We start from the raw sequence: 15,944 nt of genomic DNA, 5'->3' as shown, positions 1-15,944 counted from the left end.
GTCCACTTAGAAAGGGTCCGGTGGCCCCTCATAAAAGGGGGGGTACTGTAAAGGATCTGCCAGGCACAGCGGGGTTAACGCCCATAGGTAATCAGTCGGCACCTGAGTCTATGTGTCTGAGACTGACTCCAGCTTCCACCACTTCCTAAAGTCAGAACAATACTCCTCAACAGGTCTCTTACCCTGACGTAAGGTCACCAGCTGACTCTCGGCAAAGGCAGTCCTGTCAGTCTCGTCATAAATGAGTCCGAGAGCAGAAAAGAAACGATCAACGGAGGAAAGTTCAGGGGCGTCAGGAGCCAAGGAGAAGGCCCACTCTTGGGGCCCTTCCTGGAGCCGGGACATAATTATACCCACCCGCTGGCTCTCAGAACCTGAGGAGTGAGGCTTTAAGCGAAAGTAAAGCCTACAACTCTCCCGAAAGGAGAGAAAAGTCCTCCGGTCCCCTGAGAACCGATCAGGCAACTTGAGGTGGGGTTCAAGGGGTGAGGTGAGGGGCACTACCATGGTAGTGTCAGGCTGGTTGACCCTCTGAGCCAGGGCCTGGACCTGTAGGGAGAGACCCTGCATTTGCTGGGCCAGGGTCTCAAGGGGGTCCATAGTAGACACAGGGACCAGGGTAGACTAGGTATAGGGCTTGTGATTATGTAGTGATAGGGGTAGGGAAAGGGACAAGTGAGCCCTAATCTACCCGCCACTCTGACCCTGCCTACTTGCAACGACCCGCCCTAGGCGACGGGGTACAACTGGGCGGCGGTCCCTACGCTCAGTAAGTGCACGAAACAGACAAGGGTACACAAAGCTAGGGAAATGGGGCAGTTGCCCATGGCAACACCGCGAGCATCAAGAGAGGTGAACGAGCCGAGTCAAACCAGGAGAGTACGAGGTACCAAACGCAGAGCAGAAGAGTAGTCAGTAAGCCAGGGTCAGTATGGAGCAGGATCAAGTAGTCAGGAGCTGTAGCTGGGCCAGGAAACCACACGAGAAGAATCACAAGCACTGGAGGAACAGGAAAGGCAGGTATAAATAGACAGAGGGCGGGAGCTAGCTGAGTCTGGCCAGGCTGCGATAGGCTCTCCCACTCCTAAGCCTGCCAGCCTGAGTGGTGGAAGCTGGAGTCAGTCTCAGACACATAGACTCAGGTACCGACTGATTACCTATGGGCGTTAACCCCGCTGTGCCTGGCAGATCCTTTACAAGCAGAGCCTATACTAGCGCTCTGCCCGGGACTCCGGCTCTGGGGAAGCCACAGACATCGTGTGTCCAAACATGGACACCGATGTCAGGGAATTCCACTGGGTCCTGGAGCAGAGCCGATACTAGCGCTCTGCCCGGGTCTCCGCTCTGGGGAAGACCGTGACACATTGTCCACATATGGACAGTGATGTCAGGGAATTCCACAGAGTTCCGGAGCAGAGCCTATACTAGCGCTCTGCCCGGGACTCCGCTCTGGGGAAGACCCTGACACACTATCCATATATGGACAGCGATGTCAGGGAAATCCACAGAGTCCCGGAGCAGAGCCTATACTAGCGCTCTGCACGGGACTCCGGCTCTGGGGAAGCCCCAGACATCGTGTGTCCAAACATGGACACCGATGTCAGGGAATTCCACAGAGTCCCGGAGCAGAGCCGATACTAGCGCTCTGCCCGGGACTCCGCCATGGGGAAGACCCTGACACACTGTCTATATATGGACAGAAATGTCAGGGAATTCCACAGAGTCCCGTAGCAGAGTCTATGCTAGCGCTCTGCAAGGGACTCCGACTGTGAGGAAGCGCCAGACATCGCTGTTCATATGTGGACAGCGATGTCAGGGAATTCCAGAGTCTCGGAGCAGAGCCGATACTAGCGGCTCTGTGTCCGGCGGCCCGCAGATGACAGCCCCAGGGGCCGCATGCTTGAGACCCCTGGTTTAAATTGTGTAGTATTCATAGCTAGGTGGAAAAACATTAGGGCTTGTCCACACGTAACGGAATTGCTGCAGAAGATTTCTGCAGCAATTCCACAGAAAGTAGCAGAAATTCAGCTGCGGAAATACCGCACCATTTCCTGTGTTTTTTACTGCAGAAAATGGTGCGGATTTTGCTGCGTCTTTCTTAATGTTGGGAGATGGTGACATCTCCTGTGAAAAACGCAGCAATTCAGTCCAGTTTCCGCAGCAGGGATTGACATGTTGCAGTACAAAAAATACGCAGCGCAGGTGAATTTCTGGTCAGAAATTCTATGCAGTGTGTGGATGAGATTTGTTAAATCTCACCCACTTTGTTGCTACTGTATTCTGCTGCGTATTTTCTGTCCACAATTCCGGACAGAAAATACGCAGCAATTCCGCTACGTGTGGACAAGCCTAAATGCAAGGACAAAAATGAACTCCCTTCCAATCCCATTCCTATATATGGTCCTAATCCTAATCTCATTATCCTAAACTACACATTAGGAACCTAGGAAACCGGTGAACACACTCATGAACAGTTCATAGTATTGAAACTGATAGGAATATCAAGGTGAAGACATCTCTTCTTTAACAATTCAATTGCATCCACTTTAGAATACTAAAAAATAGAAAGACTGATCCTCATGTATAACAGTTGTTCATAACAACCAATCAGATTCCAGCTCTCGTTTTCTAACCTGAACTTGATAAATGAGAGTTGTCATATGATTGGTCGCCAATAGCCCTGTTTTATTTTACACACATTGTCAGTTGTCTTGTGAGCAGAATCCTTATTTACAAATGTATAGTTCCAGATTTGAGTGCCATAGCCGAGCAAGAAATATAAGCCTGAGTGACCAGGAAAAGGAATAGCAATCACAATACAGTCAGCGCACCCTGCCTGCAGTCACATGGTTCAGAAAAGAACAGGACTACGCTTCCCAAGCTGCTTTGCAACCAGTGTTTATGGCAGTGAGGTGAGGCAGGTCGACGGCTCGGGATGTCTAGAGCCCACAGGAGAGGGACAGGGGGTGCCCTGCTCGGGCTGCTGCTCTTTGCAGTGGGCATATTGGTAGCCGCGCTGCTCCTTAGGACATACACATTGCCTAGCAGCCTGCTCGTCTGGCAGGGACAGGGGGCGGCAGAAGTCGAATTTACACAAGATGAGAGACTGCTGCTGAAACGAGCATTAGTAGGTGAGTGACGGAGCTTCTCGTCTATTCTCGGCACATGACTGCAGAATGATATAGTCAGCGGTGTATGTGTGTGTGTGTATATATGGAGAGTATATGATGAGATTATACCAGAGTATATAATGTATGAGCTGTATATGATGAGATTATACCAGAGTATATAATGTATGAGCTGTATATATGGAGAGTATATGATGAGATTATACCAGAGTATATAATGTATGAGCTGTATATATGGAGAGTATATGATGAGATTATACCAGAGTATATAATGTATGAGCTGTATATGATGAGATTATACCAGAGTATATAATGTATGAGCTGTATATATGGAGAGTATATGATGAGATTATACCAGAGTATATAATGTATGAGCTGTATATATGGAGAGTATATGATGAGATTATACCAGAGTATATAATGTATGAGCTGTATTTATGGAGAGTATATGATGAGATTATACCAGAGTATATAATGTATGAGCTGTATATATGGAGAGTATATGATGAGATTATACCAGAGTATATAATGTATGAGCTGTATATATGGAGAGTATATGATGAGATTATACCAGAGTATATAATGTATGAGCTGTATATATGGAGAGTATATGATGAGATTATACCAGAGTATATAATGTATGAGCTGTATATATGGAGAGTATATGATGAGATTATACCAGAGTATATAATGTATGAGCTGTATTTATGGAGAGTATATGATGAGATTATACCAGGGTATATAATGTATGAGCTGTATATATGGAGAGTATATGATGAGATTATACCAGAGTATATAATGTATGAGCTGTATATATGGAGAGTATATGATGAGATTATACCAGAGTATATAATGTATGAGCTGTATATATGGAGAGTATATGATAAGATTATACCAGAGTATATAATGTATGAGCTGTATATATGGAGAGTATATGATGAGATTATACCAGAGTATATAATGTATGAGCTGTATTTATGGAGAGTATATGATGAGATTATACCAGAGTATATAATGTATGAGCTGTATATGTGGAGAGTATACGATGAGAATAGACCAGAGTATATAATGTATGAGCTGTATATATGGAGAGTATATGATGAGATTATACCAGAGTATATAATGTATGAGCTGTATATTTGGAGAGTATATGATGAGATTATACCAGAGTATATAATGTATGAGCTGTATATATGGAGAGTATATGATGAGATTATACCAGAGTATATAATGTATGAGCTGTATATATGGAGAGTATATGATGAGATTATACCAGAGTATATAATGTATGAGCTGTATTTATGGAGAGTATATGATGAGATTATACCAGAGTATATAATGTATGAGCTGTATATTTGGAGAGTATATGATGAGATTATACCAGAGTATATAATGTATGAGCTGTATATATGGAGAGTATATGATGAGATTATACCAGAGTATATAATGTATGAGCTGTATATATGGAGAGTATATGATGAGATTATACCAGAGTATATAATGTATGAGCTGTATTTATGGAGAGTATATGATGAGATTATACCAGAGTATATAATGTATGAGCTGTATTTATGGAGAGTATACGATGAAACTGATCCGAACGCCTCTTATTAAATGTGTCACATCTATCTTTCTGCCTGCCGTGCACCATAATTGTGGCACTATGACCGCAGCTTTTCGCCAACCATTCCCCCATCTGACATAAAATAAGTATACTCACCTCACCGCTCCTCTTTGCTTCTCGCCACCGGGTGCCCTCACTCTCCCTAAGCATGCTGCGTCATTCAACGTCCTGAAGCTGTCCGTCATCCGTACCTTGAATGAGCCGCGACATGCTGAGGGGACCAGTTGGGGAGGAGCGGTTGGGTGAGTATAATTATATTTTATGTTTTATAGTTCGATGGGAAAGGGGGGAGTCGTGTGATCGGAGGAGTGAAGTCTATGGCAGCTAGATTTCCGATATAATTCATAACAGTCTTCTGCCGTAAATTAAAATACATCAGTTGGGCGGTGGATGTTCCTTTCGCTTTTGGTAAGCCACACCCCGTTTTTCAAAAAGTGGCGAGGGCGGCGTAAAATGACCAAATGTCGCTATTTTGACTGCAAATTGCAAATTTTCTATGCCAGAAAACAAGCGTAGAAAGGTTAATAAAATTGTGTGAAGGAATCCTTAGGAAACAAGCTTTATTAACCCTTTACAATGTTGCCTGTATTTGGTAAATACAGATTGCATCCTGCAATTTAACAAGTGCATGTATAGCAAAGGCTGCCATTTCTAACATAAAGAAGGACATCATGTGTGCCTATGTCGATAGATGTGCCCCTTTGTGTACATGGTAAATTTGACCATGTCTTTATATATATTTATATTCCATTGTCAGGTGCAATTCGCATTCCAACGGTTTCCTTCTCTGAACAGGAGCAGAACGTTACAGCTCTGGCTGAGATTGGAGCGTACATAAGAAAAGGTATGTGTCTGCCATCTGATAGGAAATCTTACCACAAGTGGATGGCTAGTGATATCCTTTCCCAATACCAAGTTCTGCTGACATGCCAGCTCTTTAAAGAGGCTCTGTCACCAGATTTTGCAACCCCTATCTGCTATTGCAGCAGATCGGCGCTGCAATGTAGATTACAGTAACGTTTTTATTTTTAAAAAACGAGCATTTTTGGCCAAGTTATAACCATTTTTGTAGTTATGCAAATGAGGCTTGCAAAAGTCCAAGTGGGTGTGTTTAAAAGTAAAAGTCCAAGTGGGCGTGTATTAGGTGCGTACATCGGGGCGTTTTTAATACTTTTACTAGCTGGGCGTTCTGATGAGAAGTATCATCCACTTCTCTTCAGAACGCCCAACTTCTGGCAGTGCAGACACAGCGTATTCTCCAGAGATCACGCTGTGACGTCACTCACAGGTCCTGCATCGTGTCAGACGAGCGAGGACACCGGCACCAGAGGCTTCAGTTGATTCTGCAGCAGCATCAGCGTTTGCAGGTAAGTAGCTACATCGACTTACCTGCAAACGCTGAGCGTTCTGAAGAGAAGTGGATGATACTTCTCATCAGAGCGCCCAGCTAGTAAAAGTATTAAAAACGCCCCGATGTACGCACATAATACACGCCCACTTGGACTTTTACTTTTAAACACACCCACTTGGACTTTTGCAAGCCTCATTTGCATAACTACAAAAATGGTCATAACTTGGCCAAAAATGCTCGTTTTTAAAAAATAAAAACGTTACTGTAATCTACATTGCAGCGCCTATCTGCTGCAATAGCAGATAGGGGTTGCTAAATCTGGTGACAGAGCCTCTTTAAGGGTGCAGACCCATGTGGCGTATTTTCCTTGTATTTCCGCAGCGTATTTGAGAAATCGAAATAATTTTCCTATTGGACATGGTACAGTTTTTTTGCAGCATATTTTTACGCTGCAGCAATACAAGGCAAATACACCATGTGTGACTACTCCCTTAGGCCCCATGCACACAACCATGCCCGTAATCGCAGTCCGTGATTACAGGCACGGCAGGATCAGGTCCGATTAAAGGATGGTTTGGCTGATTGCTGGGTAATGCATATGGTGATCTTTAGTGCGGTCGTCTTGTAAACCTAAGGCTACATTCAGACGAATATAGCCAACCTCGGGCGTCGAAAGCTGCCGTTTACACCTCCGAGGTGTACCCGTGCGGGACGCGTAATCACGCGTCCCCCATAGACTAGTCTATGGAGGGATGTGTGAAGCGTAAAAGAAAATAGGACTTGTCCTATTTTTTCACTGACCCTTCACACGCTCTGTTGAAACAACGGTCGTGTGAACGGCCCCATTGAAGTACATGAGTCCGTGTGAAGGATGTTGTTTTAACGGCCGTCACACGGACGAGATACACTCTGAGCCCTTAGTATAGACTAACTTTTCTTCTTTCCACATTAGTATTCCCAAGAGTGTTCTCCTCCAGTATTATTAAACATGAAGTGGTGGCAGAATACAGTCACCTGTTTGCGGTACAAGGCTCAGACCGAAGTCTAAGGCCCTACATGATGCTTGCTCACTTGGATGTTGTGCCGGCCCCTCCTGAAGGCTGGGAAGTTCCACCTTTCTCTGGAGAAGAACGTGATGGTTACATATATGGAAGAGGAGCCCTAGATGACAAAAGCTGTGTGATTGTGAGTCTGAAAACACTTTTACTCATACATTGATAGTAATGTGATGTTAGTATTCATTTCTTCATATCTTGTGACTCTGGTAAACATATCCATCTTAACCGGATTGACTGAGTATGGGAAATGTTTGCGGATTCCATGGATCTAGCAGCATTATTTTATCCTCCTTCACCGTTCTTTCTTGCCGGCACGTTATCATCTTAATCCTGATATCTTCAAGCATACTTCAAAGGTCATTTTTATCACTAGATCAAGAAATGTTATTGCATCAACCTCTAACCTTAGTATATGACTAATAACAGAATGTAGTATGTCAGCACTATGCATTTGGAAAGTATTCACACCCCTTCACTTTTTTCACATTTTATGTTACAGCCTTATTCTAAAATGTATAATATTGGGATTTTTTTTTATAGCAATCTATACACAATACCCAATACTGAGTAAGCAAAATCGAGTTTATCAAATTTTGTGCAAATTTATTACACATATAAAACTGAAATATTACATTAGCATAAGTATTTAGGCGCTAGTACTTTTGTTGAGGCACCTCTTGCAACGATTACAGCCTCAAGTTTTCTTGGGTATGACGCTACAAGTTTCGCACAGCTGTATTATGAAATTTCTCTCATTCTTCACTGCAGATCCTCTCAAGCTCTGTCAGGTTGGATGGGGACTGTCGGTGAACAGCCATTTTCAGGTCCCACCAGAGATGTTCTATCAGGTTTAAAGGGTAACTAAACTTTCAACAAACTTCTGACATGTCATAGTGACATTTCAGAAGTTTTGATTGATGGGGGTCCGAGCACTGAGACCCCCTATCAATCGCTAAAACGAGGTGGCAGAAGTGCTTTTGTGAGCGCTCAGCCGCTTCGTTTCTGCTCTGCTTTTTCCGGAAAGCTGATGTATTGGAGTACGGGCTCGTAGACTTTCTATTGAGCCCGTACTCCGATACATTGATTTCCGGAAAAAGCCGAACAGAAACGAAGCGGCTGAGCGCTTCTGCCGCTTCGTTTTAGCAATCGTGGGGGTCTCAGTGCTAGGACCCCCACCAATCAAACCCTAATGACAAAGTTTAGTTACTCTTTAAGTCCGGGCTCTGGTTGGGCCACTCAGGGACATTAAAAGACTTGTCCCATAGCTGTGTTCATCTTTTACTCAATCCTTCTGTCGGTATCTATCACGCTCATTCGTGTCACATAAAGGCACTACCAGTCAGCAGAGAATGCTCTAAATTTGCCTTTTTCGGCTGTTCAAATTCTCTAGCGTATGGCCAGCTTTACTCCTCTTTTAATCCCCCTCCGCAATGGTTTCTGTTTTCCAGTTCTGCATCAATAATGTGTTGGCTAGACAATAATCATAATTTGAATTTCTGTTTTGTTTATTCTACAGGGAGTTCTTCAAGCTCTTGAGTTACTGCTAATAAGAGACTACAAACCCAAACGATCCTTCTATATTGGACTAGGACATGATGAGGAGGTAACTGGCACAGATAACAAAGTTATGGGGGGAGATGTATCAAAATCTGCGAGAGTCTTAAAAAAAAAAAACAAGATCGAATAAGGTGCAATAAATTTAGGAGAAGCACGCCTCTTAATTAATTTGTTGCATCTTTGTCTGTTCGTTCGACACTGAAAGATATCTACGCCAGTCAGGAGATTTCCCCTACAATTTCCACCAGTTTGTGGCATAAATTATAGTAAATGTGTCGGGCTGCGATGGCTATGCACTTTCTGCTAAGCCCTACCCACTTTTAAAAAAATGACTGAGAGGGATCGAAATGGGCCAAAAGTCGCAAATTTAGCAGCATTTCACGACATTTAGATACCAGAAAACTGGTATAGGAACGTTACTAACTTTCCACCTGAGTATTTTTCCATTGTGTAGCTATATTGCAAAAAATAGGGACTTCTGCAGCCTTGTTCTAATAATGTAATAGACTTTCACACAGTATAATGTTTCGTAAAACATCCAGGGTTGATGCCCTCTCTGGTATCTTTGCTCTAAGGGCACATATATATATATACATGTGCATAACCTTTATTTGAAGCAGATCTGTGATCATACTTATACAGGGCAGCTTAGTAGAGGGACAGGTCCTTTATACGATTAGCCCAAATGGCACAAAAAATATTGGGCCATTTGGCTAATAAAGAATACAGGGGACTCCTAGTTATGAGTCTGCTGTATTCATGAGTTCCTCTTGCCAGTGATGGTCCGCTGCCATGTACTTGAATGTATACAGATCAGCCACCAATCACTAGTGAGAGAGACGGAAGGAGCTCTCCCCTCATGAATACAGCGGAGTCATTTAGCAGGAGATACTGTGCACTCTGATGATGATATGATGGCATGTGCTGTTGTATTTCCCCTTTTTCTTATTTTTCTCTTCTAATGTCTTGATGTATGTGGTTTCAGGTGTCCGGACATGAAGGAGCAATGAAAATTGTTGAGAAACTACAGTCTCGTGGAGTGAAGTTGCTGTTTGTAGTAGATGAAGGGTTGGCAGTCCTGGATGGAGTCATGCAAGGAGTAAAGAGGCCTGTGGCTCTGTAAGTTATTGGACAAGGCCATGATCCTTTTCTTTTTAGTCCATCACAAAAAACTGATTTTCATAAAGGTTTGCTCTTTTACTCCTAGGCCATTGACAATCTCATTAGTTTGTTTTTTTTCTCAATGACCTGCACCCAGTTGAAGTTCACACTTCAGGAGTTTTCTGGACTTTGACATTAGAAAATCTCAAGATAGGATTGGATCCTTATTTTACTGAGATAACATTTCCAGTAAACATTAACTAAATGCACTGAGTATAATATTGTACAGGAAAATTCCTTTAGTCCTTCATCTATTAATCCTGAAATTCCCATAGTCCAGTAACTGCAAGATGGTAGCAATACAGTCATATAATTTATTGTAACATTTTATGTGGGACTGTCTTCATAATCTAGTTCCTACCAGGTTCCAATAAATCTAGATTAATCTCTTCCCGGCCAATGACAAAAATGTACGTCATGGGTTGTTGCTGAATATTGCAACGTATGGTTTCGTCACTGATACGGTCAGTGTACCTGTGAGATAAGCAGCGGAAGCATGGCTGTAATACACAGCTCAGCCAGGATCAGAAAAAAACACGGATCACTTCAATTAACCATCAGGGCTGGTGTCACCTGGCAAAAGGTCCCCAGGGCTTACCCATGCAGAAGTATGCCAGTGTAAAGTTTAGAAAACAAATAGATTAAATATATTTTATTTATTAATATAAATCAACCCCAACATTACCATGACCGTAAGAAACTATAGTTTAAAAATATATTCTTAGCTTAGGTCAGTGATGAATAGGTTAAACAAATAAATATAGTATTTTTTTATAGGGAAAGAACTGTCAATCATAGTGAATCGGTCAGTGGGAGTGGCACAGAGTTAAACATAGCTCATTATGATTGTGAAACCTGGCCGCAGTTAGGGCAGCATGATTTTGTTGACTGTTTCCCTTTAAGATTCGCAGAATTTTCCATTTCATGTGAAATAGTTTTGTGTGTTTAATAGGAAATTGTTCTAATGTTATTATTAAAATGTCTCCAGTTAGGCTTCAGACTATTCAGTACAATTTTTGCTCCCACATCTAACAGATCAAATATGTGGCACCCTCCCTAAAAATATCTGAGAAAGAAAGTGCGGACTTTCTGAAATTGGCATTTTTAATAGCTTTAGTGTGAATATGGATGGGGATAAGGTTTATTTGACAAAATCCTTTAAATTACAGATGAGTAAACCTAGTTTGCGTTTTCCACAGGATTGGTACCACTGAGAAAGGATCCATTACTTTGAACTTGACTGTAAACCAACCTCCTGGGCATTCTTCAATGCCTCCTGCTGAGACTAGCATAGGGATACTTGCAGCAGCGGTGTCCAGGTAATGACCATGAATGGACCTTTTACACCAGTCAATGTTGGCCATAACAATGAGCGCCGATCAATGAGACAGCTCATTGACCGGCGCTCGTTTGCGTCTTTCACAAGGAGCTAGTATGGGGTCTAGCGCTCATTACTCCGCTTGTCCCTATGCATTTCGATCATGTTTACACTGGGAGATGGGCTGCAGACCAATAATATTTTTTGCTGCATAAATGATATGATCAGCCTATGAACATGCTTTTGCTCGTTCACCGGCTGATCGTTGCCATGTTTACACATGAACGCTCGTTTGCCGATAATTGGCTTGTGGAAAAGAGCCTTGAGAGGGTTATCCTGCCAGGCAGTGTCGCCTCAGTGTATTGTTTGCCGTGGGACATAATTACTTATATATAGCTGTGGAACAACACATGACTAAGGGGCATAGTTTGTTGCATCTTAGTCTTCTCGTGGCCGAGATCGTTTTGTCTTCCTAAAAACATTGCGTCCTATGTTTTCTTTAGTGGGAATTGCATAAAGCGCTAAAAACAAACACAAAGTTGCACATAGGACAGCACTGTGGTAATAAGCAGAAAGCATGTCTGATGGTGGTGTGCTCGGAGCACAATGTCCTTTGCGGCCTGTACTAGTAATGGAGCTGCAGCCTGGAGTGCGTCCTGGGTCCTCTGTTTACCTAGAATATGAACCAGAAGAAAGTTCAAAATTGCAGACTGATTTTTGGTTCTGCTCAGTTCCGACCGGAGAGGAAACTACGTTGGTAAAAAAGTCTTAAAAGTTTCCAATGCTTTTATTGTATTTCAGAACTGGACCGGTTCCTTTCTCAGGAACTATACCTGTATTAAGGTGTTCCGCCTGAGGAAGGAACCAGTACGGTTTGGAAAAGCGGATCTCCTTACACTTAGGTAAAACATTGGCAGCGCCAAGGAATAGACCGCAGTTCTGCACTTAAGTGAGAATTTGGCCATAGTGTCAAACACAGGACGTGCATTAGGCTTTGTTCACATCTGCGTCAGGGCTCCGTTCCGTCTGAGCTTTCCGTCTGACCCTGACTGACACTGAAACCGTAGGTTTCCGTTTCCATCACCATTAATTTCAATGGATCCGGTGCCAATGGTTTCAGTTTGACTCCGTTGTGCAAGGGTTCCGTCGTTTTGACCGGATGATACCGTAGTAGACGGTCCTTGCACAACGGAGACAAACTGAAACCATTGGCACCAGATCCGTCACCATTGAAATCAATGGTGATGGAAACTGTTTGTGTCACTCAGGAGTCCGTTCAGACGGAACGGAGCCCTGATTGACACAAAGCCCTGACACAGATGTGAACGAAGCCTTATTTCTTGTACTAGATAACAACAACTTGTTATCAGAACAGGAGTTGAAAGTTATAGCAATCACATTCGGACGCCAACTCCTAGGAGACGTCCTCCCACGTATGAAATCCGTATTATAAGAAGATGGTGTAATGACTTATGTTAAAATACGCTTTCCATTAAAAGTAGACAACTAAAATGTCAGAATCGCTATCCAGTAGCCGTTTTTGCAGAGAAGGCAGCACATTACTCGTATCATATGTTAAAATCCCACACGGTTTGTGTTTCAATTATAACTTTACATTGTTGCTATTTTTTATTATTTTTTTTTATTTTTTTTAACCTGCACAGATTAGAGAGAAATCCAATGCCGAACATGTTTGGTGAAGGTCCAGAGGCTCCCATGTTTGAACAGCTGGCATCAGAGGTAAGAATTGTGGCTTATTGACAGTACCATTGTCATACATTTTTAACCCCTTAAGCACACAACCTACTAATTTTGTCTTTTGATCACTGCATTTCAGGAGTTAACTTTTACTCTATTTTCCTGCTGACGTAGTTTGTTTTTTTGCTGGACTAATTGTATTTTTCAATGCCATAATTTTAGGGTACATATAATTTATTGATTAACTTTCTGCACTTCTGCAATTGTTTTTTTGAGGATTTTCTTTTTTTACACTGTTAGGCTGAGTTCACACGGGGTGGATACGCTGCGTAATAGCACGCAGTGTAATTGCCCTGTGTTCCGCAGGGAATTCCAGGGGAAAAACCGCACTAAACTGTGGTGCAGTTTTTCGGCCTGAATGTTCGCTGCGGAAAACTGCAACACTTAGCCGGCCTGCTAGCATGCCGGCCTCCTGGGATCACGTTTTATCACAGGAGACCGCTGCAGCCTGTGATTGGCTGTAGCGGCGGTCACATGGGATGAAGTGTCATCCCAGGAGGCAGGCCCTCTGACATCATCCAGGCCGGCCTGTTGGGATGACGTTTCATCCCTTGTGACTGCCGCTACAGCCTGTGATTGGCTGCAGCTGTCACATGGGATGAAACGTCATCTCGGGAGGCCGGCCTTGAGAAAGAAACACAGACTCCTGGGTAAGTATAAGAGTTATTTTTTTTTTTCTGAGTTCAGTTTTTTGGGGTGGAAACGCTGCGAACTCCTTGCAAAAAAAGTACAACAACTGCTATTTGTTGCGAGTTTTACCTCCCATTGAATTCAATGGGGAAAACCTGCAACAAATAAGCACTGTTTACGCGAATACAATTGACATGCTGCAGAATAAAATTCCGCACCGCAGGTCAATTTCTGTGCTTTTTTTCCGCTCAGTATTTACGCAGCGCGTGGATGAGATTTTTTTTCTCTCATCCACTTTAATGCTACTGTATTTTCTGCGGAATTTCCGCAATGAATCTCATTGCGGAAAATCCGCACTATTTACGCAACGTGTGAACTGACCCTTAACCATGTGATATAAATGACATATTAACTTAATTCTATAGGTCATTACAATTATGGTGATACAAAATGTGTACAGTTATTTTCTGATTACCATGCGCAGCAAAAGCACGTTTTATGCAGAAAAAATTGGGGGAGATTTACTCAGCTAAATGCGCCAGAATTGTGGCTCAAAACTAGGATACATGCCTTGAGTCAGATTTAATATGTGTTTTAGACATTTTTTTTGAAAAGTGTATAGAAAAGGCGGAGTGGCTAGCTGTGTCTTAAAATGCAGCAAAATGTTGGCTAAAGTAAGCCAATTTAGTGCTGTTGTAAGGAAGAGCGAAGCAATATCTAGCATTATGCTCCAAATTAATTATAAAACATGCAACACTTTGATAAATTTGACACATCTGCCTGCCTAGTCTAGTTTTACGCTCTCTAAATTTAAGACCGTAACAATAAATCTGCTCCATCCGTTTTTGTGTTGCTATATTCCGAGAGTCATAACTTTTATTTTTCCATCTGTTTTGTATGTGGGCTTGTTCTTCGCAGGACAAGTTGTAGTTTTCATTGGCACCGTTTTGGGATGAATACATTTTATTGATTAACTTTTTTTTGTGAGGGGAATGGGAAAATATTGCATATTTTTTGCGATTTTTTTTTTTTTTATTTTCAGGTCATTTGCCTTCCGTTATAAATATAGTTAACTTTATAACACGGGTAAAAATAACTACCTACAAACGTCATACAGTACAAAAGTGTATGTTAAACTTACATTATCTTTATTATGACATAAATGACAAAGACACAGTAAAAGATTATGGAGATAAAAATATTACCCACATTGAAAGCAGTCACCTGCTGGAATTAATAAATATATGCTTGGGAAATTGACATGTTAAAGTGCAATCACTACGGCTAGTGCCAAGTGCCATTAAGCATTATTGAAAATGGCTAGTGCCAGTTATTAGTCGTGTCTATGGTAGCAGCATCGTAAGAAAGAACATATACAGACCAGTGACAACCATGCGCCCACCGTGCCTTTCGACGTTTCTTCTGCGAGCAGGTTAACACGAAGATCATCCCTACTATTTAAATATCTTGCAGCCAATGGCAGAGTATGAAACACATCAGTATTAAATTAGAAATCAATACAATTACATTACATACCACATGCAGTAACTGAACAGCGTGATCCAGCGTCTATGCCTGTTCCACCCTCAAACTCCGCAGGGGGAGCGAAAGGAGACGCGGTCAAGTATGTAAGTACAGAAATGATGCACCAGACACTGTCATTCAGAGAATGGTCTATCCATTCTGTATGATATTAACCTGTAGCGGGCCACAAGTAATGAATGGGTGCAGTCATAATACAGGGTGTTCGCCTAATCCCCACTCCGAAATATCTGGGGGAGGGACAGGAGGCGCTGAGACAAGGGAAAGAACGGAAGTGAATTCCCGGACGTTCTCAATCTGAAAGTGGTCTACCCATTCCACTATCTGTTGACCATTTAGATTCCAATAGGGAGCCAAAATGGCTATACACATCTCTCATGTTATATTGAACATACATCTATTGTATGCATGTATTGCGGCCAAACATGTATAACCCACATGGTGGTGCATTAATTACAATTAATTGGAAAGTGCTAAATACAGTGTTTAATAATTCATATATTTACAATGATAATAACTTCATATAAAAATACAACCTTAAATAACTTATCATATTCATACCTATTTGCTATATTCCATTTTAACTTGACCTTGTAGACCATTGCGGAACCCTAGTTCATCATAACTGTTCATAGAGGCATCAGATAGAGATTCAGAATTTGACGCCAATTTTTAAAATTAATAACCCACCACATGATTACATCCTACTTAAATTATAGTGTAATTATAAAGTAGTGACGAATGGGTAGAGGAGGGGGGCAAAATATGCTGTGCTTGATGTGATCTCCCGGTTGTTTCATATCACCTGTGTTTTTAG

General features: G+C 42.2%; 1 protein-coding gene across 1 annotated transcript in view; it reads left to right on the top strand.

The window, feature by feature from the left end:
• Nucleotides 1–2,715: 2,715 nt before the first annotated feature.
• The window catches only part of PM20D1 (peptidase M20 domain containing 1), a 47,405-nt gene continuing 34,176 nt past the window's right edge, over nucleotides 2,716–15,944 (top strand). The window contains exons 1-7 of the mRNA XM_075850712.1: nucleotides 2,716–3,131; nucleotides 5,510–5,596; nucleotides 7,056–7,288; nucleotides 8,678–8,764; nucleotides 9,704–9,837; nucleotides 11,079–11,198; nucleotides 12,862–12,937. Of these exons, the coding sequence (XP_075706827.1) occupies nucleotides 2,936–3,131; nucleotides 5,510–5,596; nucleotides 7,056–7,288; nucleotides 8,678–8,764; nucleotides 9,704–9,837; nucleotides 11,079–11,198; nucleotides 12,862–12,937 (933 nt within the window). The 5' untranslated portion in view covers nucleotides 2,716–2,935. The remainder of the gene's footprint in view (nucleotides 3,132–5,509; nucleotides 5,597–7,055; nucleotides 7,289–8,677; nucleotides 8,765–9,703; nucleotides 9,838–11,078; nucleotides 11,199–12,861; nucleotides 12,938–15,944) is intronic.

Source organism: Rhinoderma darwinii, chromosome 2 (genome assembly GCF_050947455.1).
Source record: "Rhinoderma darwinii isolate aRhiDar2 chromosome 2, aRhiDar2.hap1, whole genome shotgun sequence".
Lineage (NCBI taxonomy): Eukaryota > Metazoa > Chordata > Amphibia > Anura > Rhinodermatidae > Rhinoderma > Rhinoderma darwinii.
Note: the sequence above shows the minus strand (reverse complement) of the source record. Positions and strands in the feature narration are given on the sequence as shown.